This window comes from Pristiophorus japonicus, chromosome 3, assembly GCF_044704955.1.
Source record: "Pristiophorus japonicus isolate sPriJap1 chromosome 3, sPriJap1.hap1, whole genome shotgun sequence".
NCBI lineage: Eukaryota > Metazoa > Chordata > Chondrichthyes > Pristiophoridae > Pristiophorus > Pristiophorus japonicus.
Window position 1 is genome coordinate 253,970,791 of NC_091979.1, and position 24,836 is coordinate 253,995,626.

The window sequence follows — 24,836 nt, forward strand, 5'->3', positions numbered from 1 at the left end:
GCGCGCGCACGCTCGCTCGCTCTCCCGGGGACGGCGCTGGGCGGTGCGCGCGCGCGCCTTGTGCGCCTGCGCGTTTGGCCGGATCCGGCGGCCGGGGGCAAGGCGGGTCACGTGGCGCTGGCCTCCATTTTGCAGCGGGTCGGTTCGGGAGAGAGGGAGCTCGCGCCTGCTGCGTTTTGTGGAGGGAGCGCCCAGCTCAGCCGAGCCCGTAATCATGCCGGCGTATTTCCAGAGACCGGAGAACGCCCTGAAAAGGGCGAACGGTGAGCGAGTGCGGGGCGGCTGTTTGTTCGGGAAGGAGAGAGATCGGCCGCCATATGGTTGAGGTGGCGCCGGCCTGGGAGCGCTGTGGCTGCAGGCCTGTCGCCAGGCCACGCTCATGCACATGTTGCCCGGGTCTCTCTCAACTTAACGGCGCCTCTTAGTTTTGTTATTTAATGTAATTAACCTAGTAAATAAAGGCAAGCGTCCAGTAAACTCTTGCTAGAAAATATTTGGATCTGTGCGCCCCCCGGATTGGTAATCTCTTCCCCCCCCCCCCCTCTCTCACCCCCCCCCGAAAAAAATCGGGGGATTAAATTACGTTTTTTATTCAAATATATATTAATACATGAATAAATCCCGCATAATGCATGCTGTTATTTTTTACAAATATATAATGTTTCCTTTTTGTAATTTGTATGTTTTTGAGGCTGAAAGTTGCTCAGATGATTTTTGGAGCCCGTTTATTACTCATCAGACCAAAAATGTACTTTCCTTCAAAGCACAGATTGTAGTCATTCTGTCCCTCTATTTGTTGACGACAGATCAACCTATCCTTTGGACGTTCTTGCTACTGCCTCAGGTTATTAGGAATCTCCCCTTTTTGCAGCAAAATTTGGGTTCATTAATCTGATCTGCTCAAAAATGTAGTTTTCTACTCTTGTCTGACCCACTATTTCTACAATCATAGAATAGTACAACATAGTAGAAGGCCATTTGGCTCATCAAGTCTGTGCGGGCTCTTTCGGAGAACAATTCAGCTAGTCCCACTCCCCGATGTCTCCCCATATCTCTGCAATTTTTTTCTACTGACTGCAAGCAGGAGGTTGAATGGAATATCAGGTCTATATAATGCACTGTAGTTTGAAATATGCAGATCTTGTGCCCACAAAATTGCAAGTTTTAAGGATTATTAAAAGAATGTGTTAAATAATACTGTGTGGCACATGTGGAAAGGTAGATAAGACTGTAGAAAGGACTTGAAACCAATAAAGCGAAGGGGGAGGATATGTGTGGCAATAATAGTCATCTAAAATAAGAAAAAGAGGAGCAGTGATAAAGATAACTAAAGATTATGGGAAACCTGGAATCTACAGACCTGTCAGTTTAATATCAGCTGTGGTGAAGTTACTGGAATCGATTTATTGAGGGACGATGTGACTGAGCATGGGGACAAGTCGGAGTTGACCAAAGAGCGTCTAGTTAAAAATTTTCAGGAGATCACTAACATGGTGGACAATGACTGTCTATATGGACTTCCAGAAGACATTTCATAAGGATCCGCAGAAGAGATTATTAGATAAAATTAGTGCACGGAATTGGAGGTAATCTTATAATAAATACAAGGTCTTTACTCCGAGTAATTACTAAATTCCACATTCTATAGTACCACAGGAAATGGTTGAGGCAAATAGCTTAAGTACATGAGGGAAAAAAGGAATAAAAGATATGCTGCAAGGCTGAGATGAGATAGATAGAATGGGAGGAAGATTCGGTTGTGCTTTGGTTGTACAGAACTGTAATTGGACCCCCATCTGAGGTACTCCATTCAGTTTTGAGCATCGCACCTCAGGAACAATATATTGGCCATGGAGTGGATACAGTGGCAAATTGTCAGAATGACACTGGAGTTTAAAGGGCAGGTTACATAAACTCATTTGAGTTTAGACAGTTGAAGGTGATCTAATTGAGATGTTTTATAGGGTAAATACAGAGAAACTTTCCTCTGGTGGGTAGATACAGAGAAACTATTTCCTCTGGTGGGGAGAATCCAAAACAAGGGGGATCATTCTTCAAATTAGAGCTAGGCCATTAAGGGAGTGAAATCAGGAAGCACTTTTTCAGAGTAGTGGAAATCTGGAACACTCACCGTGCAATGCTCTGGATGCTGGGTCAATTGATATTTTCAAGACAGATCGATAGATTTTGTTAATTAAGGGTATCAAGGGATGTGGATTAAAGGTGGGTAAATGGAGTTGACAAACAGGTCAGCCGCAATCTGAGTGGCAGAACAATCTCGGTGCTGAGTGGCTTACTCCTATTCCAATGTACATTAAGATGCCAATAATTTTGTCATGGGAAGAAAATCACCAAACTTTTTACAAAATTGATAAAGTATATTCTTTGACTTGTGCTAAACACTCATTCTGGGGGGAAATCCTGCTAATAAATGACATATAGAAAATGCAGGGTCTCATAAACCCAGAACAGAATTATGATGAATTGTTTAATTCTGTGGTACTTTTGAAAATGTTTTCTCATTCCATGCACTGAACATTCTGCATGATATTGTATTGTGAGCCTTTCCCTCCCCCACCCCACCCCCGCCTAAAAATAAAATGACGGTGATGACAGATGATGAGTACAGATCTATCAATGTCAGTCACCCCTCTATTCCTTGCCCAAGTGGACATTGTTTGAGTATCAACACACTGTGATCATGGATGTCATCACAGGCGAACTCAATCTATCCAGTGCTCAGCTGATGACCTTGTGAACTTTCCAACAAGTTTATTGATATAAAATGGACCTACCTACAATAATATTTGTATCCACATTAAAACACAGCCCCTGAGAGTTGATTATTGATGTTTTAGTGTATGCATGTTGATACATACGTATCGTTCTCTTACACAGAAAAACTGGTTTACTGTAAATCAGCTACACGGTGTTCTTCTGTTGGGAGGGAAATAGCTCACTTTTGTTGTGTCGCTGTTCCATTGATAGTGTGTATTTTGCCACTTAGCTGTGAGGCCAGCTGCACTTTACACTGATGGGTTCTCTTTTGCAACTATCGTTGTACTCGAGCTGGACGTGGGGCCAGACATGGATTTTGTGCATGTTGAAATAATTGGGTTAATATAAAATCCTGATCAACAACAACATGCCTTTTAACAAAAAGAAATGTCCCCAGTTGCTTCAGAGACTATGGAAAAATGAACACTAAGCCAAAGGAGGAGATATTGGGGGTGACGAAAAGCTTGATCGAAGAGTTGAATTTTAAGGAGCGTCAAGAGGAAAAGGAGGGGCTTAACAAGAGAATTTCAGAGAGTGAGGCCCAGGTGCCTGAAGGGACGGTCATTGGTAGGGTGAAGGGAGATACACACGGCCAGAGTCGAAGGAACTGAGAGTTTGGGGGTGGAGGATGGGAAGCTGACCAGGAGAACATTGTAACAGTAGAGTCTGGAGGCAACAAAGGCATGGATGAGGATTTCTACTGCAGATGGGTGGAGTCAGAGGCAAGTGATGTTAGAGGTGGCAGTGGGCATTCTTTGTGAAAAAGATATGTGGTTGTAATCCCAGGGTGCTGAGGTTGTGAACAATCTGGTTCAGCCTCAGACAATGGGTGGGATCTGTGGCAAAGGTGCGCAGATTGTGGCTGGGGGCCAAAGACAATGGCCTCAGGCTTCTCAATATTTAGCTGGATGAAATTACGGCTCATCCTAGACTGGAATTTTGACGAGCCGTCTGACAACACAGGCAGTGGAGCTGGGTGTCCATCAGCATACACGTGGAAGCTGACCCCATGTTTTTGAATGATGTCGCCGAGGTTCAGCATGTTTGAGGAAGAAGAGGGGGGGAACCAAGGATAGATTCTTGGGACACAATAGAAGTAATGTGGGGGCAGTAAGAGTGCATTGCTGGAGATACTCTGCTTATGATTGGATGGGTATAGTGGAACTAAGCAAGGGCAATCCTGTTGGGCTGGCGAATGCAGGACAGTTGTCAGAGGAGGATGGAGAAGTCGACCATGTCAAAGGGTGCGGAGAGGTCCAGGAGTGGCCCATGTGGAGTCATAGAGGATGTCATTTAGGACTTTGGTTAGAGCCAGTCCAGTGCTGTGACGGGGCACGAATCTGGCGAGATTAACACAGAATTGCAAGAAAGTTGTGCACGTATTTGAGAGATGCTGCAAAGACAGAGGGGTCAAAGGTAGGATTTTTAGTCAGGGCTGCAATAGTGTTTTTGCAAGGTGGGGGGCAACACCTGAGGAGAGGGAACCATTTATGTCAGTTCGCATGGGACCTGGAATGGGGTCAAGGGAGCAGGAGGTGGGCCTGCTGCATGAGGTAGGCTTGGAGAGGGAATGAGTGAAAATGGGAGAGAAACTAGAAAGAGAGGCAGGTTAAGGGGGGGGGGGGTGGGTGGAGGAAGGAAGAGAGAGGGGGGGGGGGGGTTGGCAGTGGTTGGCTTTGTGGGCCAAAGCTAAACAGTTGAAAGTTTGAAAGTACAGTTGTAAATGAAACCAAAAATGCTGAAAACGCCCAGCAGGTCAGGCAGCATCTATGGAGAGAGAAACACAGGGTTAATGTTTCGGGTCGATAATCTTAACCCGCTGTTTCTCTTTCCAAAGCATTTTGTGCTTTTATTTCAAATTTCCAGCATCTGCAATATTTTCCTTTCTGCAGTTGTAAATGATTTGGCGGAGAGCTTTTTTTAAGGATAGACGTAGAAGGAAGTGGAAGGAGGTAGGGTGACGTGGGTGGTAAGAAATAGAGGGTAGTGATCAGAGGTGGCCTTTTCTGTGGGAGTGGTCCTGAATATGAAGGGAGAGGTTTAGTGAGCACAGGGAGGGCAGTGAAAGCAGGAGAAAGCGAACAAGGATAGCTGAGATCAGGATGGAAATCACCAATGATGAGGAATCGCTCAGTGCAGAGGATGAGGGAGGATATCTTGATGAGAAACTCTGGTTGGGGCTTGGGACAGTAGACAGTGCAGATTTTAGATGAGACATGACGGGGGTGGAAAAGGGTGAGGTGCTCAAAAAAATGAGAAGGTGTGCGAGGAATAGTGGTTTCCTAGTGACTTTGTGTTGAGGGAGGTGATGGAAAGTTTAGCCAAATGGGGAGGCTTCAATATGGGACTGGATGCTATCACCCATAAGCCAAGTTTCAGTCAATGCAGTCATCCATAATAACATTATGGATGGCAAGGGCCTTGTTCACAAGTGATTGGACATTCTTGAAGGAGATATTAAGAGTGGTGGTAATGCATCTACTGGCAGAGTCCAAGGGGGAAGGTTGGTGAAGTTTGATTAGTGGGTAAGCTGGGCAGGAATCTCTGATGCAAGAGAATGGGGCAGTCGGGATTTTTGTTTGCAAGGAGGCAGTGACGCATGCTTAATGGGTCCCTTTAAGAGGTATAGAGGGTAGCAATATATTCAAGAGGTGATCAGGGTGAGTTATATTAGTGAAAAAAGGGTTTTGGTTACACTACAAGGAGTTGATGCAATTGCTTATGGCCTGCTTGGGAAAATGCTAACCTCTTTGTTTGAAATAGCTTTCCTAATTACGAAGAGAGCAACATTGATAAGTAAAATCTGATAGTTGAAGTCATTTATAGGTGGTGTATTGAGTAAATCAGAATGGTTTCATTGTCTAACATCATAAATGTTTAGTTACACTGCGATGTTTAAAACTAGTGAATGTTTTACATCAAGTTTGCACCATGTTTGCAGCACGTCTAATAACAATTTGCCTGTTTAATTGCAGAGTTCTTGGAGGTTGGCAAGAAACAACCTGCTCTTGACGTGTTGTACGATGTTATTAAGAGCAAAAAACATCGAACATGGCAGAAAATACACGAGCCTATTATGTTCAAATACCTAGAGCTCTGTGTGGATCTTCGCAAGAGCCACCTAGCAAAGGAAGGATTGTATCAGTACAAGAACATCTGCCAGCAGGTACATTGCATTTCTAGAATGCTGTGCACACACATTGAATTACTCTCTCGTTTTGTGACAGCCATGCTGATGTAATGAGAATTGTTAATCCAGCCGCTGCCAAATTTTACTTTTTGCTGATGTTTCTGAAGTCAGCTGACTGAAATTCAGCAAATAGCATTTTTAGTGGCCAATTGTGTTACTCAAAAAAAAAGTTAGTTTATTTATATAGTCCAAAATGTTTTGGTAACTCTTGATTTTAGTTTCTAGTGTGAGCATCTTTTTCTGTGTCTGGCTTGTCCTTTTCTCTCTATACTTTCATACAAAACAGTGATAGGAAGACCGAGTCTTGCTGCATGTGAGCAGGAACATACCCACAGATCCCTCAGCTAATCAGTTCTAATATGACAAACCTGGCAGAGTCTCTTTGGAATGTATTCTACTTTTTAAAAGTGATCATTACAGTTTACACTTCATATAACACCTTTCTTAATGCACAGAAATAATCCAAGGTGCTTCACTTGAGGGTAAGGAAAATGGGCACACAGCAGGAGTTAAGAGAAGTAAATTGAAGTAGTAGGTTCTAAGGACAGATGTAATAAGAGGAAGGTCTTTTGGAAAGTAATTCCACACTTTAGGGCTGTGGTGGCTGAAGGTTGTCTGGTGGAGCAGAATTTAATGTGCACACAGTCAGCTAGCATCAAGAGTAGAGCATTTGAGCTTGGATGTAGGATGGGGCAAGGTAATAAAGAGATTTTTAAGTCCATGAGATCAAGGATCAGTGGAGGGGTTGCAAGGACAGGAACGATAGGTGAGAGATACTTAAAATAGCTTAGTAGGTTTGCAATTATTTTTTGGATAAACTTGAGATTGTATTAAGTGGAGCTGAGGAGATCAAAATGAAAAGTTTTAGAGAAATCAAACTTCGGGTAATTAAATCATGATGAATGTTTCAGTGGCAATGAGATGAGGTAGGTCCAGAGGCAAAAGTGGGATATTTTCCTGATGAATGGATGTAGGGTTTAAAGCTGAGCTCAGGGTTATACTGGGCACAAGGTTGCATACTGTCTGACTCGGCCTAAATAGTTGACCAGGAAAGCGGGATGCTGTCGGACCCAGCCCCCACAAACACATTTATATTGAAAGTAAAGGAAACTCTTGATCTTATTTCACCTGACATTTGGATTTCTGGACCCCATAGAGTTGCTCAGCTGATAGTGGCTCTAGGATCTGCCAGCAAGCATTTAATTGAAATTTTCTGAACTTGGCTACCTCTCCAGTCCTTGGGTGGTTTTTGAGAGGAGTCTTAATCAAAAACTTGAATATAGGTTGATTACTGGTGGATGAAATGTCAATCTATGCTAAATAACTACTTTAATGGTTTACTGGAGTTCTAAAGTAGCTGATTATTGAAAATATGTAAGTTGCTGCATCCAGGAGGGTAAGTGGCTTTATACCTACCTCCTGGATTCGGGGTCTCTACGCAACGCAACCTCTGCGATCGGAGACCCTACCACTAGGCCTCTGATCCCCACCATAAGGCCTCCCTCCCCCACCCCACTGATGATGCTGAGGCAGGCCACAATCCTCCCGAGGCCAGCCCCGATCCGATCCTCTTTTCCCCCCCCCGTGCGATGCCCAACCAAGCCAGCCATTCCCTAATTTCCTCATTCCATACGAATCCTCTCCGCAGCTGAGGTCTACCCACCTCTCAATCTGGCTGGCTGCGGGTGGGAATCAGGCACTGCCGTTAAAGTCGGAATCCCGGGTTTCCGGCCCATCTTGGCGGCCCCCCACCTACCTGGACAAAATTCCAGCCTTTGTGTTTGACTCGCACTGCCCAATATCCATTTGATGTGGCTGGGGTGTGTAACTCCCTTATGACCCTGAACCATGTATTCATGTTTTTTGCACATGTACTGCTGCCATCTCTCCAAAGGTGAACCATGCTAGCACTTGGTAAAACCAGGCCTGATTCAAATTGTTAAGCTGCTTTATATCATAGTTACATGAATATGCAAAATGGCAGTTATGATGGGGCCTCGATTAATTTAGATGGTACAATTTATCCTAGTGTAATAATACAAAATAGGGTATGTGCTGCACTTCCCCACATTAGTAGATTGCCTGCCTTGACTTGAACAACATAATTTCTGACTATTTTCTACTGCACTCCAACCGTTTAGCTTTTTCACCCTTGATGCCTCACAACATACTTTCATATTTAAAAAAAAATTTGACTGCCTTTGCAGCCTTAGCCTGACCTGCACTTGTGTGTGTTTGTGTTTTTATCTCTTGCTGTTCAGTCCAAAAGGGAAGGGCTACTACACTCCCTGCTGATACCAGTAGTTCGCTAACACAATGGGTCTGGTCATTTATTGATTACCGAGATAAGCTAACAAGTAGCTCATTATCCACAGTTCATGGGAAAACAGAAACAAAGCTTGCATTTTTTTTTTAGCTTGCATGAATACACTATGCATTACAGCAACTTTTAAAGATAACACTTTCCCCACTCCTAGTTCTGTGGATAAATAAGATCCTGAAATGTGCCACTGATGTATTTCCTGATTGGCCAATTTTGTGGTCGAAGGGCGTTTGGCTCTGCTTCCATTGGAATGTCTTGTGTTGCCTTTTTACAGGTGAATATCAAATCCTTGGAGGATGTGGTTAGGGCTTATCTTAAGTTGGCTGAGGAGAAGACTGAAGCTGCTAAAGGGGAGTCTCAGCAGATGGTTCTTGATATTGAAGACTTGGACAATATTCAAACTCCAGAAAGGTAGGCTGTCACCAAGGGTAACATTTAGCCTTTGGCTCCAGTGTTTTGTGTATTTAGAGTCTAAAAGAATTGAAATTTGTGATAATTTGCCACATGCAGATCTACTGTGGCGTTGCTCCAGGTAAACCGGGTGGTATACTGTTAACAGAAGTAATTTACCATGTAATGCATAAGTATTATTTATTTGCCACGGTGGAGCTTTATTTAAATTGGCTTGTTCCTTTTAAGGCCAGAAAGTATTGCTGTAAATGAAGACCGTCAGCCTGAGGTCATTCAGAGCTTATTTTGATCGGGAAATTTGAATGTGCTGGTTAGTTGCATGCTCCAGCTAAGTAGAGAGCATTTAAGATTATTTTATATTTTCTCACAAAGCGTATGTCTGCCCCGCACTCCAATTTGTAATGTCCCTTAATCAGTTAAACGGTGAATGATCCGAAGCTCTGCTTAAGTTAGATTTTGTGGCATTAAAAGTGACCTGCACTGTACCAGCAGAATAATGCATTGTGCATTTCCCACGGGCAGTTCAGTAATGTATTAAAAAATGTAGACCTGCTTGCACAGCTGTGTACTGTTTTAGTACATAGTTATAGAAACATAGAATGTAGGAGTAGGTCATTCGGCCCTTCGAGCCTGCACCACCATTCAATAAGATCATGGCTGATCATTCACCTCAGTACCCCTTTCCTGCTTTCTCTCCATACCCCTTGACCCCTTTAACCGTAAGGGCCATATCCAACTCCCTCTTGAATATATCCAATGAACTCGTATCAACAACTCTCTGCGGTAGAGAATTCCGCAGGTTAACAACCCTTGAGTGAAGAAGTTTCTCCTCATCTCAGTCCTAAATGGCTTACCCCTTATCCTTAGACTGTGACCCCTGGTTCTGGACTTTCCCACTATCGGGAACATTCTTGCTGCATCTAACCTGTCCAGTCCCGTCAGAATTTTATGTTTCTATGAGATTCCCCTCTCATTCTTCTGAACTCTTTTTTTGCCTTTTTCTTTGAACATATTAAAAATGGTCTAACAAACACCAGACATCCATTGTATCTGTCGTATTGTACACTAGTGCCACACTGTTGTTACAGATGTAAAATGGTGTTGGATGCTTCTAACTTGCTGCCTGAAAATGACTAGCATATTCCAATCTTCAAAGTTCGTTGACCAGACAACAGTTGAATCTCAAACATGAGTTTCTGTTTACTTAACAATTAGACCATGTGGCCTTAAAGGATTGTGGCTTTACCGTGCCAGAATGATGAATTGCACATTACATGATATTTATAAAGTGGTGTACAGCCAGACCAGCCATGAGCAACTCCACAGGCGATCCACTAGAAAATATGTGAAATATACAATTTCTGCAATTTATGGGAGCTATTTGCTTTACAAGGATCAGTAACTAGGCTGTAAGTATTTGTTCAGGCACGTTGATTTATTTTCTGCCTTGTATGATTTGGTTTCCAAAAGATCCCGTTTAGAGTAAACGTTTGCAAATGGAGTTTCTGAGGACCTTGTGTGATCTGCAGTCATTAGATTTCTGCGCTTCTGGGGCCGGCAAACTGAATGCAAAAGACAGGGGGGTGATTCTAACTTTTATCCCTGGGAATCCAAGCCAATGGGAAGGGTGTAGAACAGGTAACTTGATTTGCTATCACCCAGGGTTACGATAAAATGACCCCAGTGTATCAATCGTTGTGTTGGATTATGGCCATGTTATTTCAGTTGTGCTATTATAATATAGTTTACTTTTAATTCAAATTGAAATCATGTACCACTAAAAAAAAGCTTCCCCTTGTAAATAAATTGGAAATTTGTTGTTTAATTTGAATTATTGGTGATTGACCAGTGAAATCTGCAGCTTAAATTCAAATTCAACCCGGTTCAAGCAAGCTGGAGCAGCTAACCCTCCTGAGCTACCTGGCATCGCCTAGTTGGAAGCAGCAAATGAATTCATCTGAAGAATTTATAACTGACCCCGTTTCTGCATCATGGTTTAGCTGCATCAAAAACCATCACGTAATCAAGTACAGGTTTACGAACGGGTGCGTAAGCAACGTTGCCACAGAAAACATCGACAACTGGGCGCACATTAAAATTCTGAAAATTTTATCTTGTTCTAAGCCTAAAGACATCTTTAATGCTGATGAAACTGACCCCTTTTTTTTAAACAAGCTGATGGGTTTAATCAATACAAAATGCTTGAGTGAGGAAAAGAAACAGGCAGTGAATTGTCATCTTGGTTGTTGCTAGCATGACTAGAGAGGGAAAAAAAGAATGCTCTTGCTGATTGGCAGTTAGAAAAAGCAATGTTTTCATGGTGTTATTACTCTTGCTGTAACGTACAGAAGCAACAAAAAGGATGAATAATTGGTGCTCTTTTTGTGGAGTGATTACATCCTTTTGACCAACTGACCACAAGGTAGAAAATACATGTTTATAGATAACGGTTTCGCCTGAGGTGTTTGCATTTAAAATTTCAATTGCCAACTACTTTCAGCATTATAAATTCATCCTGCCATCGGAGGAAGCAGCTGTATCTGACATAGTCAAGCATCCCACGCAGGCATTGGCGGCTAATTCTGAAGCAGTGAACCTTTTTGAGGACCCGAGTTCTTTTTTGCTGCCAGCAGTCATGAGATTTGAATGCACATTGGTGAAGTCCAGATGTGTGGATTACTGACCGACATGGAAATTGTTGATGCTGTGCGCGAGAATGCTGCTGATATTAGAATAAGGAAGAAGCCCAAGTGAGCGGATCTAGTGAGCAGAGGTAGAAGAACCAGCCTCCGCTGTAGCCGTGGTGTCTAATTTTGTGCAATTGCTGAGAAAATGACAACTAAACTAGATGTCCCGATGGAACTCTTCTCTGCATTAAGTACTTTGTGATAAAATGTTGGCAGGAAGCAAATTACAGTCCTTTTGCAAAATTACTGAATTTGTTGTTCAGCTTGTATAGCGTTCCAGCATTAGTGTTTCCTGTAGTTATTTTGTTAGTGTTTCATTAAAATTATTTGATTTGAATTACTGGTTAATTACATTTTTTTCAGCTAAAATGATCTGGAATTACATGAGTATACTGTATAGCAATTTGGACTATACATGTTAATTTATTTTTTCTGCGTTAAACTACCTATTTTTGACAGTGTTGTTAGATTTTTTTTAAAGCTAACATGCCACCATCTTTCTGTCATCAAATGGTATTTGAGTTGCATAGAAGCTTTTGGATTGGATACATTTACGGGACTGAAAAATGTTTAATTATTTGCAGTGTACTGCTGAGTGCTGTTAGTGGTGAGGACACCCAAGACCGTACAGATCGTCTGCTGTTAACTCCATGGGTCAAATTTCTTTGGGAGTCCTACAGACAGTGTTTGGATTTGTTGCGTAACAACTCTAAAGTGGAGCGCCTTTATCATGACATTGCCCAGCAAGGTAAAGTTTCTTCGGTGACCTTGATTTTCTGTTTCCCCTGTTCCCATTATCCCTTTATCCCCCTTTCCTTCTGACTACCTATCTAATTTATTCTCAAATGTTGACATGGTCTCTGCTTCAATTACTAACTCCTGTAGTGCTTTCCACGACCTCCAAACCCATTGTGTAAGTTTCTCTGTCCAAAATCACTTGCATTTAATGTTACACCCATGTCCCCTCTTTCAGCCACTGGGTAACGATCTGTTTCTATCTACCATTCCTAATCCCATTCATAATTGTAAATAACTCTACGGAAATCACTTCTGAATTTCCTCTGTTCCAATGCAAAAAGCCCCAATTTTTCAAGTCTGTGTTGGTATTTGTATTTCCTCCTACCAGACAGGAGCCAAGTGAATCTGTGGTGTAGTCTCTCCCTTGCCTCAACCTCCTTCCTATAGTGTAGAGCCCAAAACTACAGACAGCATTCCAACTGTGGCCTTACTAAAGTTTTCTCTAAATTCGCCATTTATATCTGGAGTTTTATATTTTATGTTTTCTGCCATAAAACCCAGTATAACATTAGCTCTTTTTATGGCCTTTGTTTGAGGTGCTGGTTTTGATGCCATGCGAATCTGAACCACAAAATCTAAATGTTGCTAAAATGTACTACCATCTGCCACTTTTTGTCCATTCCACCATCTTCTCAATATCCAGTTGCAATTTCCTTTTAATCTTCATAATTCTTTATTATTATGCCTCCTGTTTTAGTATTGTCTGTAAATTTGGAAATCATTTCCTCTCCCCTTATATCCAAATCATTCATGTACAGAGTGAACAGAAGCAGTTGCAGAACATAATCCTGTGGGACATTACTACCCACTTCCAATCACTAAGAAACTGCCCTTAACTCCGACTGTTTCCTCCCTTAAATAAATGTGATGATCAATTTGTTAATTTGTGTCTGAAGTGTGATTAAACTTTTGAATTTGACTTTCCTTTGACAACGATTTTGTTTACTGCCACTTCAGTATATCTGGTATTTTTTGTGTCTTGTGTGTTTTTTCTTGATTCCCGGCAGCATTCCACAACTGGGTGGATCCTATTCCATGTACAAGAACAAGTTTGTCCTTATTCTCATTTGGGGACAACCTCATAATGTGCCACATTTACAATTTTTGTTTAACAAAAAAATTTCATGTCTTTTTTGCAGCTTTTAAGTTCTGTTTGCAGTATACTCGTAAGGCAGAATTCCGCAAGTTATGTGACAACTTGCGTATGCACTTGGGACAGATTCAGCGTCACCATAACCAAAGCACAGCAATCAATCTTAATAATCCTGAGAGCCAATCCATGCATCTGGAGACTCGACTAGTACAACTAGATAGTGCAATTAGTATGGAGCTTTGGCAGGTAACAGAAGCACTTCATTAAATTCCATTGGCTTGTCTATAATGAGTTGTATGGTTTTTAAAGTAAGCATAGCTATAAACTTGTTTATTGTAAATCAGTACTATTTTGTGATGCAGATTTCACTTGCTGTGTTGGGTCCTATAAATAAATGGAGTCCAAGATTGTTGAACATTTATTAACTGAACGCACAGGGTCATTCCCCACTTAACTGCTGTGTCTCGCATCCATGAAACATTACAGAATGAACATACAGCTGCACAAAAAGAACATTCTAGATAACCAGGAGCAGCACTTGTAGTAGTCCTTCCAGCATTCAGTAATGATTGGTAGTGGAGGAAGTATCTCCTTAAAAATCTTATTTCGCATCTGATGCTTTGCACTGAACTGGATTGGAGTCCATTACGTTCTGTCTTAAGTTTGTCTTGCATCCTGGCACATCAACTGTGTGCTACTGAGCCTCTAGCAAACACGGAAGAGAGAAGAGCATTCTCGGTGTTTTTTTTAAGTAATCACCAGCAGAGTTTGAGTGGATTTTTGCTGGGAGAGGGGGAAGGTGTTGAATGTAGTTTCCTTTCTGGCGCTATCCATATCACTCCTTTTTTGGGGGTAAGTGCACGGAATGATTTATACAACTTTGTTATTTTACTTAAAATATTTTAGGGAAACGATTGGGGACCCCTTGCACTGAATATGTAATTGCTTTATTATGTTACTTCAATGAGGGAAAAGTATTGTTTCCTTTTAGAAACATAGAAAATAAAAATTTTTTTTTTAGAAAGATCTAGATTTAGATAAACACCGCACATTACTTGGCTAACAATGAGAAATAATCCATATCAGTGTACAGGAATAGGAAGTTGTTTTACATGGTGGTCTGTCTGTTTCAGGAGTCGGAAACTTGCTTTATACTTGATTTTAAAATAATTTCAGAGCCTTTCATTGCAGCCAGTTTATAAAAGCTGCATTGGTGAGGTCAGTCAGTTGATCTTGCAATCATTGCACACGCTGGTCTGTGTACCAGCACTGCTTACAGTTAGAGTCCGAATTAAAGTGCCGGTGTGTTGAACAGAGTACATAATGACTGGACACAAACTGTGATATCACCACATGCATGCGCTCTGTTCACTAACGCAGAGTGTATTTAAACTTGTAGGTTGTGGCTGCATCAGGAGGCTCTGTAATAAAATTCCTGGAATATATCTTTTTAAAAGGTGCTCGACACTCCAATCAAACTGCTGCATGTAAGAGATCTAGAAGAATGGTTCAATGCCAAGACCAACAAACTGTTGACAAATGTTGCAGTTTTGTTGATTTGATCTGACATGTCTGTTGAAACCAGTTGCAATGTCCATATAAAATAGATTTAACATTAGCTGCTGGCTTTAGCTTGTAGGATTTTTTACGGTATGGGCATCCATAATAAATGGAGCTGGCTTGCGATCTTGTTTCCCTTTCCAATGCGATGGATCCTGAATGAAATTGTTAAATTCGGGATGAATATCAAGTACAGTGTTGGTTGGGATGTGGACTAGAATGGTATCTCCAAATTGAATCCAGTGTTTTTTTGTAACTACCAAGCATTTTCTGTATTCATAAAAATATTCAACAATGGGAATTAAAACTTTCATCATTGTCTATTGATGAGGATTCTGGTACAGTGTTTGTTTCTAAAAGCATGTTTATTTTATAGGAAGCTTTCAAGGCAGTAGAAGACATTCATGGATTGTTCTCCTTGTCCAAGAAGCCTCCCAAGCCCCAGCTGATGGCTAACTACTATAATAAAGTTTCCACCGTATTCTGGAAATCAGGAAACGCTCTATTTCATGCATCCACTCTTCATCGATTGTACCATTTGTCCAGAGAGATGAGAAAGAATCTTTCTCCAGAGGAGATGCAGAGGTGCAAAAATATTTAACTGTATAACTAGTGGTGAACACAGAGGTTCTTTCTTTAGTGTAATAACACTTTGGGGAGAAGACACCATGCTAATCTGGTGGAACACTACAGTGTTAAAAGGATATATTGAGGTGCAATTGATGCACTAATGTCCTACACCAGAGTGGCATGACATAGGTTCCTATTTTTCTATTAGGATGTGAGTTCTTAATCTCTAGGACTGTTGGTAGGTGCTTCACATGGGTGGGTTCTGATGAACAATATGGTGAGTGAATCCAGGTTAGTCACACCTGCTGTTGACCATTGCAGATGAGATTGCCCATTCAGGCATTTGAAGACCAATTTGTGTATATAGCATTGGAGAAAGAGGACCGAGGCAGGTGACCTTGATGACATTTCATTAAATTTGGTTGCATAAAAACATAGAAAATAGGTGCAGGAGCAGGCCATTCAGCCCTTCTAGCCTGCACCGCCATTCAATGAGTTCATGGCTGAACATGAAACTTCAGTACCCCCTTCCTGCTTTCTCGCCATAACCCTTGATCCCCCGAGTAGTAAGGACTTCATCTAACTCCCTTTTGAATATATTTAGTGAATTGGCCTCAACTACTTTCTGTGGTAGAGAATTCCACAGGTTCACCACTCTCTGGGTGAAGAAGTTTCTCCTTATCTCGGTCCTAAATGGCTTACCCCTTATCCTCAGACTGTGACCCCTGGTTCTGGACTTCCCCAACATTGGGAACATTCTTCCTGCATCTAACCTGTCTAAACCCGTCAGAATTTTAAACGTTTCTATGAGGTCCCCTCTCATTCTTCTGAACTCCAGCGAATACAAGCCCAGTTGATCCAGTCTTTCTTGATAGGTCAGTCCCGCCATCCCGGGAATCAGTCTGGTGAATCTTCGCTGCACTCCCTCAATAGCAAGAATGTCCTTCCTCAAGTTAGGAGACCAAAACTGTACACAATACTCCAGGTGTGGCCTCACCAAGGCCCTGTACAACTGTAGCAACACCTCCCTGCCCCTGTATTCAAATCCCCTCGCTATGAAGGCCAACATGCCATTTGCTTTCTTAACCGCCTGCTGTACCTGCATGCTAACCTTCAATGACTGATGTACCATGACACCCAGGCCTCGCTGCACCTTCCCTTTTCCTAATCTGTCACCATTCAGATAATAGTCTGTCTCTCTGTTTTTACCACCAAAGTGGATAACCTCACATTTATCCACATTGTACTTCATCTGCCATGCATTTGCCCACTCACCTAACCTATCCAAGTCACTCTGCAGCCTAATAGCATCCTCCTCGCAGCTCACACTGCTACCCAACTTAGTGTCATCCGCAAATTTGGAGATACTGCATTTAATCCCCTCGTCTAAATCATTAATGTACAATGTAAACAGCTGGGGCCCCAGCACAGAACCTTGCGGCACCCCACTAGTCACTGCCTGCCATTCTGAAAAGTACCCGTTTACTCCTACTCTTTGCTTCCTGTCTGACAACCAGTTCTCAAACCACGTCAGCACACTACCCCCAATCCCATGTGCTTTAACTTTGCACATTAATCTCTTGTGTGGGACCTTGTCGAAAGCCTTCTGAAAGTCCAAATATACCACATCAACTGGTTCTCCTTTGTCCACTTTACTGGAAACATCCTCAAAAAATTCCAGAAGATTTGTCAAGCATGATTTCCCTTTCACAAATCCATGCTGACTTGGACCTATCATGTCACCATTTTCCAGATGCACTGCGATGACATCCTTAATAATTGATTCCATCATTTTACCCACTACTGAGGTCAGGCTGACCGGTCTATAATTCCCTGTTTTCTCTCTCCCTCCTTTTTTAAAAAGTGGGGTTACATTGGCTACCCTCCACTCCATAGGAACTGATCCAGAATTAATGGAATGTTGGAAAATGACTGTCAATGCATCCGCTATTTCCAAGGCCACCTCCTTAAGTACTCTGGGATGCAGTCCATCAGGCCCTGGGGATTTATCGGCCTTCAATTCCATCAATTTCCCCAACACAATTTCCCGACTAATAAAGATTTCCTTCAGTTCCCCCTCCTTACTAGACCCTCTGACCCCTTTTATATCCGGAAGGTTGTTTGTATCCTCCTTAGTGAATACCGAACCAAAGTACTTGTTCAATTGGTCTGCCATTTCTTTGTTCCCCTTTATGACTTCCCCTGATTCTGACTGCAGGGGACCTACGTTTGTCTTTACTAACCTTTTTCTCTTTACATACCTATAGAAACTTTTGCAATCCACCTTAATGTTCCCTGCAAGCTGCTTCTCGTACTCCATTTTCCCTGCCCTAATCAAACCCTTTGTCCTCCTCTGCTGAGTTCTAAATTTCTCCCAGTCCCCAGGTTCGCTGCTATTTCTGGCCAATTTGTATGCCACTTCCTTGGCTTTAATACTATCCCTGATTTCCCTAGATAGCCACGGTTGAGCCACCTTCCCTTTTTTATTTTTACGCCAGACAGGAATGTACAATTGTTGTAATTCATCCATGCGGTCTCTAAATGTCTGCCATTGCCCATCCACAGTCAACCCCCTAAGTATCATTCGCCAATCTATCGTAGCCAATTCACGCCTCATACCTTCAAAGTTACCCTTCTTTAAGTTCTGGACCATGGTCTCTGCATAACATGAATTGCTTTTTTGATGACCCAAGTGTAAACTCTTTTTGTCATCTTTAATATACACTGTTAGCACAATTAACCATAAATGAATATTTCTAAATCCATTTGAAACATGGAAAATAGGTGCAGGAGTAGGCCATTCAAGTCTGCACCACCATTCAATATGATCATGGCTTATCATGCACTTCAGTACCCCATTCCTCCTTTCTCTCCATACCCCTTGATCCCTTCAGTTGTAAGGGCCACATCTAACTCCCTTTTGAATATATCTAACGAACTGACCTCAACAACTTTGTGGTAGAGAATTCCACATGCTCACAACTCTGAGTGAAGAAGTTTCTCCTCATCACGGTCCTAAATGGCTTACCCCTTATCCTTAGAACCCCTGGTTCTGGACTTCCCCAACATTGGGAACATTCTTCCTGCATCTAACTTGTCCAATCCTGTCAGAATTTTATGTTTCTATGAGATCCCCTCTCATTCATCTAAATTCCATTGAATATAAGCCCAGTCGATCCAGTCGTTCTTCATGTCAGTCATGTCATCCTGGGAATCAGACTGGTGAACCTTCGCTGCACTCCTTCAATAGCAAGAATGTCCTCCTTCAGATTAGGAGATCGAAACTGTACACTGTATTCAAAGTGTGGCCTCACCAAGGCCCTGTACAACTGTAGTAAGACCGCCCTGCTCCTATACTCAAATCCTCTCACTATGAAGGCCAACATGCCATTTGCCGCCTTCATCGCCTGCCGTACCTGTATGCCAACTTTCAATGACTGATGTACCATGACACCCAGGTCTTGTTGCACCTCCCCTTTTCCTAATCTGTCACCATTCAGATGATAATCTGCCTTCCTGTTTTTACCACCAAAATGGATAACCTCATTTATCTACATTATACTGCATCTGCCATGCATTTGCCCACGTACCTAACCTGTCCAAGTCACCCTGCAGCCTCTTAGCAGCCTCCTGACACTGCCACCCAGCTTAGTGTCATCTGCAAACTTGGAGATATTACACTCAATTCCTTCGTCTAAATCATTAATGCATATTGTAAATAGCTGGAGTCCCAGCACTGAACCTTGCGGTACCCAACTAGTCACTGCCTGCCATTCTGAAAAGGACCTGTTTATTCCTACTCTTTGCTTCCTGTCTGTCAACCAGTTCTCTATCCACGTCAATACATTACCCCAATACCATGTGCTTTAATTTTGCACACTAATCTCTTTTGTGTGGGACCTTGTCAAAAGCATTTTGAAAGTCTAAATACACCACATCCACTGCTCCTCCTTGTCCACTCTACTAGTTGCGTCCTCAAAAAATGCTAGAAGATTTGTCAAGCATGATTTCCCTTTCACAAATCCATGCTGACTTGGACTGATTCTGTCATTGCTTTCCAAATGCGCTGCTATTACATCTTTAATAATTGATTTCAACATTTTCCCCACTACCGATGTCAGGCTGACTGGACTATAATTTCCTGCTTTCTCTCTCCCTTTTTTAAAAAGTGGGGTTACATTAGCTACTGTCCAGTCCATAGGAACTGATCCAGAGTCCATAGAATATTGGAAAATGACCACCAATGCATCCACTATTTCTAGGGCCACTTCCTTAAGTACTCTCGAATGCAGACTATCAGGCCCTGGGGATTTATCGGCCTTCAATCCCATCAATTTTCCTAACACAATTTGCTGACAAAGATTTCCTTTAGTTCCTCCTTGGTCCTTTAATATTTCTGGAAGATTATTTGTGTCTTCCTTAGTGAAGACAGAACCAAAGTATTTGTTCAGTTGGTCTGCCATTTCTTTGTTCCCCGTTATAAATTTACCTGATTCTGAGTGTAAGGGACCTACATTTGTCTTCATTAATCTTTTTCTCTTCACGTATCTGTAGAAGCTTTTGCAGTCAGTTTTTATGTTCCCTACAAGCTTACTCTCATTCTATTTTTCCCCATCTAATTAAACCCTTTGTCCTCTGCTGAATTCTAAATTTCTCTCAGTCCTCAGGTTTGCTGCTTTTTTTGGCCAATTTATATGCCTCTTCCTTGAATTTAACACTATCCCTAATTTCCCTTGTAAGCCACGGTTGAGCCATCTTCCCTGTTTTATTTTTAAGCCAGACAGTGATGTACAATTGTTGAAATTCATCCATGTGATCTTTAAATGTCTACCATTGCCTATCCACCGTCAACCCTTTGAGTATCATTCGCCAGTCTCTCCTAGCCAAATCAAGTCTCATACCATAGAAGTTACCTTTCTTTAAGTTCAGGACTCTCGTCCCTGAATTAACTGTGTCACTCTCCATCTTAATGAAGAATTTTACCATATTATGGTCACTCTTCCCCAGGGGGCCTCGCACAACAAGATTGCGAATTAATTCCCTCTCATTACACAACACCCAGTCTAGGATGGCCAGCTCTCCAGTTGGTTCCTCGACATATTGGTCTGGAAAACCATCCCTTATACACTCCAGGAAATCCTCTTCCACCGTATTGCTACCAGTTTGTTTAGCCCAATCTATATGTAGATTCGTCACACATGATACCTTTATTGCACGAATCCCTAATTTCCTGTTTGATGCCATCCCCAACCTCACTATGCCTCTCTTTGGTGGTCTGTACACAACTCGCAGTAGTGTTTTCTGCCCTTTGGTGTTCCGCAGCTCTACCCATACAGATTCCACCTCATCCACGCTAATGTCCTTCCTTTTTCTTTCAGTCTATCTTTCCTGAATATTGAATACCCTTGGATGTTGAGTTCCCAGCCTTGGTCACCCTGGAGCCATGTCTCCGTAATCCCAATTACATCATCTCCATTAACAGCTATTTGCGCAATTAATTCATCCAGCTTATTACAAATGCTCCTCGCATTGAGACACAGAGCCTTCAGGCTTGTTTTTTTTTTTAAACGCTCTTTGTCCTTTTAGAATTATATTGTAATGTGGCCTTTTTTGATTTTTGCCTTTGATTTTTCTGCCCTCCACTCTTACTTTTCTCCTTTTATACCTTTTGCTTCTGACCTCCTTTTACTTCCCTCTGTCTCCCTGCATAGGTTCCCATCCCCCTGTCCTATTAGTTTAAATCCTCCCCAACATCACTAGCAAACACTCCCCCTAGGACATTGTTTCCAGTCAAGCCCAGGTGCAGACCGTCCGGTTTGTACTGGTCCCACCTCCCCCAGAACCGGTTCCAATGTCCCAGGAATTTGAATCCCTCCCTCTTGCACCATTCCTCAAAACACATATTCATCTTAATTATCCTGCTATTTCTACTCTGGCTAGCACTGGTAGCAATCCTGAGATTACTACCTTTGAGGTCCTATTTTTTAATTTAACTCCTGACTCCCTAAATTCAGCTTGTTGGACCTCATCCCGCTTTTTTACCTATATCGTTGGTACCTATATGCACCACGACAACTGGCTGTTCACCCCCTCCAGACGCTCCGAGACATCCTTGACCCTTGCACCAGGGAGGCAACATACCATCCTGGAGTCTCGATTGTGGCCGCAGAAACGCCTATCTATTCCCCTTATAATAGAATCCCCTACTGCTAGAGCTCTCCCATTCTTTTTCCTGCCCTTCTGTGCAGCAGAGCCACCCATGGTGCCATGAACTTGGCTGCTGCTGCCTTCCCCTGATTGGCCATCTCCCCCAACAGTACCCAAGGTGGTATATCTGTTTTGGAGTGAGATGATCGCGGGGGACCCCTGCACTACCTTCCTTCCACTGCTCTTCCTGATGGTCACCCATTCCATATCTGCCTGTGTAACCTTTACCTGTGGTGTGACCAACTCACTAAACGTGCTATTCACGACATCGTCAGCATCGCGGATGCTCCAGAGTGAATCCATGCGCAGCTCCAGTGCCGAAATGCGGTCTGTCATGAGCTACAGCTGGATACACTTCCTGCGCACACAGTAGTCAGGGACACTGGGAGCGTCCCTTACTTCCCATATAGCACAGGAGGAGCATGACACGAGTTTGGGCTCTGCTGCCATGACTTAACCTTTAAATTACTTAATTTGGCAACAGTGACAAGGTTTTTTACTGCTAAGAAAAGAAAAAACTTAAAGAAAAAGAAAACTACTCACCAATCAACCAGCCAATCACTTGCCCTCTTGGCTGTGACATCACACTTCGATGACTTTTTACTTCTTTCTTACTTTTGACCCCACTGCAGCTACAGCTAGCTCCTCGCTGCCGCTGGGCCTTTTATAGGCCTCGCCGCTCCTCCCCGACTGCCACTGTTCCTCGCTGCCGCTGGGCCTTTCGTAGGCCTCGCCGCTCCTCCCCAACTGCCACTGCTCTTCGCTGCCTTGGCTTCTTAGGTTAGTGGTGCAAATTTTATTTTTATGGCATGTAAATTTGCAGCAGGCTGCTTGTTCATTACCGAAGCTGCTCTATTTAATTGACGTCTTTATAACCAAACTGTACCATTTTACAGCACAAATGAATTCATCTGCATCATTAAAACCATTTTCTGCACTAGGAAATCTGACATGTTAACTAGTCCCTTCTCAAAAAAGTTAACTTCTGAAATGCAAATAGGTTACTGGTTTCTTTTCACTTTTCTGTTAACAATGCTTTAGTACTATAGCATTATTGTTTGTTAGAATTAGATTTTTCTGTTTTTTTTTAAATGCATATTTGCACAGGCATTCTAAGCAACCTTTTCAATATGGGGCACAGAGGAGAATGAGAGGTGGAGAGAGAAAAGTTAATTTTTAAAATATTCTAACCTTTGGTCTTTTGGAAATGTAATTCTTTTAAATTCATTCCTTTTTTTAAAAAAAAGTTATTTAAAGCAGCCAAAATGGATGCAGGTTGGAATGTATTTAATGGTATTGATTGATATAATGTTGAGGTTGATCCTGGCTAATTTTGAATATAAGATGGTAGGTCTTTCAGATTGGGAAGAGTTTTTAAATTTGATAGATTTTTTGCTAGTAAGGGATAAAGAAATCTTGCTCATTGCAATAACAGTATTTGATTAATTTGCTATTTATTTAAAAATGCAGGCTAGCTCCTAGTTGTAATACAGAACCACAACCTGATGGTACATTGAGTATATTAAAAGTCAATACTGCTGCTATGTAGAATGGTAACTGCAGTACATGTGTGAACATCAATTTATGCTGAAGTATTTCACAGTCACATCTAGTTTCCCCATAGACTAGATTTGTAGTTAAAATCCTATTTTTAAAAAAAATGTGTACTGCTAGTCATTAAGTGTTTCAATGGTCACATTAAATGCATGTTTTGTAATAATGTAGCAAGAGGGCTCTGGTTTCGTTTCATCCTTTTTATTTACTATATTTACAGGATGTCTACTAGAGTGCTTTTGGCTACTTTATCAATTCCTATTACTCCTGAAAGAACAGACATTGCCCGATTGCTGGACATGGATGGTATTATCGTCGAGAAGCACAGACGGCTGGCCACACTGTTGGGATTGCAGTCACCTCCAACTCGACAAAGTCTGATTAATGACATGGTATAATTTTTAGTGTGCCCAAATTGTCATCCCACTAGAGCAAACCTTAATTTTTCCAAGTCTTTTTTTCATTTATTCAGGGTGTATGGCACTGGCAAGACTAACATTGCACCATTGGTGTGGCATGACCAGGTAAAGACTAGGTTTCCTTCCCGGAAGGACACAGTTAGGTTTTTGCGACAATCCGATAGCTTTGTGATCGTTTTTTTCCAGATTTTTTTTTTAAACTGGTTAAATTCTCAGACTGGCAGAGTGAGATTTGAACGTGCATTCTTTGGATTACTAGTCGAGTAGCATAACCATTACACTACCCGGGTGTATTATTCTCATGTAAAAATATTAGTAATTAAATTGCGGGGGAATTTTTTAGTTAAGCTCTTGTATCAGTCTTGTTGGATTTCAGGTCCTTTTTGAAGACCGCCTTTTTACGTAATGGTAGAAATTCCTTCATTATGTAGAATGCTGTTTGTTTGCCAGTTTTATAAGTTTTTTTAAAAAACATTTTCACCCAAGCTGAAAAGGGTAAACTATTGTGCAGATTTGCCATAGCGGAAGAACGCAACGTATTGTAATTTGGCATGTTTCATTATCTCATTCTCAATCTTAGTGAGATTTGTGATATTTCTTACATGCCAGAATAAGAGTTGAGGGTTAATTAGCAGCGTGGCTGGTTCAGATGTAGCCACTGCTGCCAGTCACCTTCAGACAAAACGGATCATGCAGGGAAATGTAACGGTTTATAAAACTAAGCAGGCCAGCTATACTAAATTCCAAATGAAGAGGTCATTAATGTAGTAATTAGACAGGTAATTGTCTCCGCAATGAATTATTTCCAAAAATTAAATAACCTCTTAAGATAATCCATTTTATTTGAATTGTGTCTGATTTTGACAGCAAGATATTCTTCAATATCTGGCAGAAAAAACCCACTGTGTATGTATGACTGTCTCCTAACAATTCATATCCATTATCTCTGCTGACCACGATCCTTACGATCAGTTTCACGGAATCCAATTAAATTAAATTTTTAAGATGAAATATCTGTGAAGAATATTCGGGCAGTGCTGGCAGTTACTCTGTATTTAGCAGCGATCTGCTTGAAAGTTTTTAGGATTTGGCATTCCTATTACACGGCTAGTGAAATTCTGTGCAACTTGAACAAAATCCGATGAAGCCTCGATTTATCACAGTTGAATGAAGTATCTTTTGAGATCTTGGCATAAGGGAGTCCTTCAGTATCTATATGGTGTGGTGAACCATAGCAAAGTGGGAA

General features: G+C 41.8%; 1 protein-coding gene and 1 non-coding gene across 2 annotated transcripts in view; both read left to right on the plus strand.

Annotated features, from left to right (window-relative positions):
- The first annotated feature begins 97 nt into the window (after positions 1-97).
- eif3s10 (eukaryotic translation initiation factor 3, subunit 10 (theta)) overlaps positions 98-24,836 on the plus strand; it is a 52,222-nt gene continuing 27,483 nt past the window's right edge. Inside the window, exons 1-7 of the mRNA XM_070876554.1 lie at positions 98-263; positions 5,754-5,944; positions 8,566-8,702; positions 11,974-12,137; positions 13,327-13,526; positions 15,217-15,425; positions 23,392-23,563. Coding sequence (XP_070732655.1) covers positions 215-263; positions 5,754-5,944; positions 8,566-8,702; positions 11,974-12,137; positions 13,327-13,526; positions 15,217-15,425; positions 23,392-23,563 — 1,122 coding nt within the window. The 5' untranslated portion in view covers positions 98-214. The remainder of the gene's footprint in view (positions 264-5,753; positions 5,945-8,565; positions 8,703-11,973; positions 12,138-13,326; positions 13,527-15,216; positions 15,426-23,391; positions 23,564-24,836) is intronic.
- On the plus strand, positions 24,138-24,274 carry LOC139260658 (small nucleolar RNA SNORA19). Its single transcript, XR_011592838.1, has one exon. It is a non-coding gene; the product is annotated as a small nucleolar RNA SNORA19 (small nucleolar RNA).